The sequence below is a fragment of the Zeus faber genome (genome assembly GCF_960531495.2).
Source record: "Zeus faber genome assembly, chromosome: 5".
Classification (NCBI taxonomy): domain Eukaryota; kingdom Metazoa; phylum Chordata; class Actinopteri; order Zeiformes; family Zeidae; genus Zeus; species Zeus faber.
In genome coordinates, this window is record NC_137192.1 from 34,424,409 (window position 1) to 34,426,235 (window position 1,827).

Sequence of the window (1,827 nt, forward strand, 5' to 3'; positions counted from 1 at the left end):
TTACTCTGATCCTGACGAGTCTCCGTCCACCGTCCTGGCCTTGATGCTCATGGCAACCCCGTTGAGCTGGTCGGGTTTGGGCTGGAGGTGGGGTTTGGGCTGGAGATGGGGTTTGGGCTGGAGGTGGGGTTTGGGCTGGAGGTGGGGTTTGGGGTGGAGGTCGGGTCTGGGTCTGGGTTTGGCCGATCTGCTGTCGCTGCCGGAGGATCCTTGCGGCGATGGGGGCCCCGTTGCGCTCTCCGAGAGCTCGTTATGGATCCGGATGATGCTGTTCCTCTCTGCGATGGGCGACAGCTGCTTCTTTTTCAGGATCCCTGAGTAGGATTATACATTAATATATATAAATAAATTATATATATATATATATATATATATATATATATATATATATATATATATATATATATATATATAGAATAAGAAAAACATGCGATGAGGTGATGAACTGAAAGAAAATAAGTGAGGAATTATAATGTGGTGAAATGCTTCTCTTTTGTCCAGCTCTATTTTAGATGGACAGCAATATACGATGAACCAAAAATATATATATATAAATAAATAAAAAATAGTCAATAATATGAACCCAAAACATGACGAAAGAAAACAGAACTAGAGACGGAGCGACGGGCGCTGTGTTCTACCCTTGTGAGGGTGTGCGTTGAGGCTGGACAGCAGCAGCAGCGCGCCGTCCCTGTCCCGCTCGTCCTGCGGCGTCCGGGCGTCTCGGCCGCCGGGGACGTCGGGGCCGAGCGGAGCGTCCCCCGGGAGCCGCTCCGCTCCGTCGGCCTGGTTCGACGGCGACACGCCCTCCCCCGGCCAGTACATCCTGCCCAGGGCGTTATCTGGAGCCGTTGGGAGAATAAGCAGTGTTTTACTGGGCTATTGCGCCGTCTGGCCGGACGCTCAATGTTTTCTTTTTTGCGTGCTCTAAGAAGTTGTAGTAAAACAAAAGGCGCTTCGAGCAGTGCAGTTTATAGCTGCCAAAATGCAATAGATCTGACCTCCATTATGTAATAACGGCCATTTTGTAATAACTTGCTGCATTTTGTCATAAACATCTTTTAATAACACAAATATGTAATACATTTTGCCATATTTTGTAATAACCTATTATATACTATAACCATTTTGTTTTTTAACCATGGTACATATTACTTATCTCTTTATTATTGTTTCCTATTGTTTTGACTATCTATCTATCTATCTATCTATCTATCTATCTATCTATCTATCTATCTATCTATCTATCTATCTATCTATCTATCTATCTCTCTATCTGTCTATCTATCTATCTGTCTATCTATCTATCTATCTGTCTATCTCTCTATCTGTCTATCTATCTATCTATCTATCTATCTATCTATCTATCTATCTATCTATCTATCTATCTATCTATCTATCATGTATTTGTTTTTGTTCCTATGTCTGTGTGAGTCTTCTTGTTACATACTACGTCAGACCTCGGGGTTGAGAGCTCATGTACCATGTGCTTGTTGCCTCTTGGCCCCGTTGGAGGCCAGGCTTTCCCAGCATTCCTCTGGAGGGTAGGGTCCCTCCTCGTCCTCGCTGTCGGAGGAGTGGGTGGAGGCGTAGGAGCCGCTCTGGTCGTCCTCCATGGAGAGGTCGCTGTCCGAGTCGCTGTCACGATCTGAAGTACAGAGATCAGGAAGTTATCCAACCGCGACGGTATAGAAATAACACAACAATATCAACAATCTGCCATTACAGTTGTAAAAAGAACAACGTACCGTCCAAATGGTCTTTATTCTCGTGGAAGACTGACCCGTGCTCGTTGAGAGCAATGTGCGCCTGACTGTTATCAAGCCC

At 45.2% G+C, this 1,827-nt stretch overlaps 1 protein-coding gene across 1 annotated transcript in view; it reads right to left on the reverse strand.

Moving 5' to 3' along the window:
- Positions 1-1,827, reverse strand: part of celsr2 (cadherin, EGF LAG seven-pass G-type receptor 2) — a gene marked incomplete at both ends in the record, with an annotated part of 55,115 nt that continues 53,288 nt past the window's right edge. The window contains 4 exons of the mRNA XM_080001176.1: positions 1-314; positions 642-842; positions 1,484-1,648; positions 1,749-1,827. The exon at positions 1,749-1,827 is cut by the window's right edge and continues 7 nt beyond it. Coding sequence (XP_079857302.1) covers positions 1-314; positions 642-842; positions 1,484-1,648; positions 1,749-1,827 — 759 coding nt within the window. The remainder of the gene's footprint in view (positions 315-641; positions 843-1,483; positions 1,649-1,748) is intronic.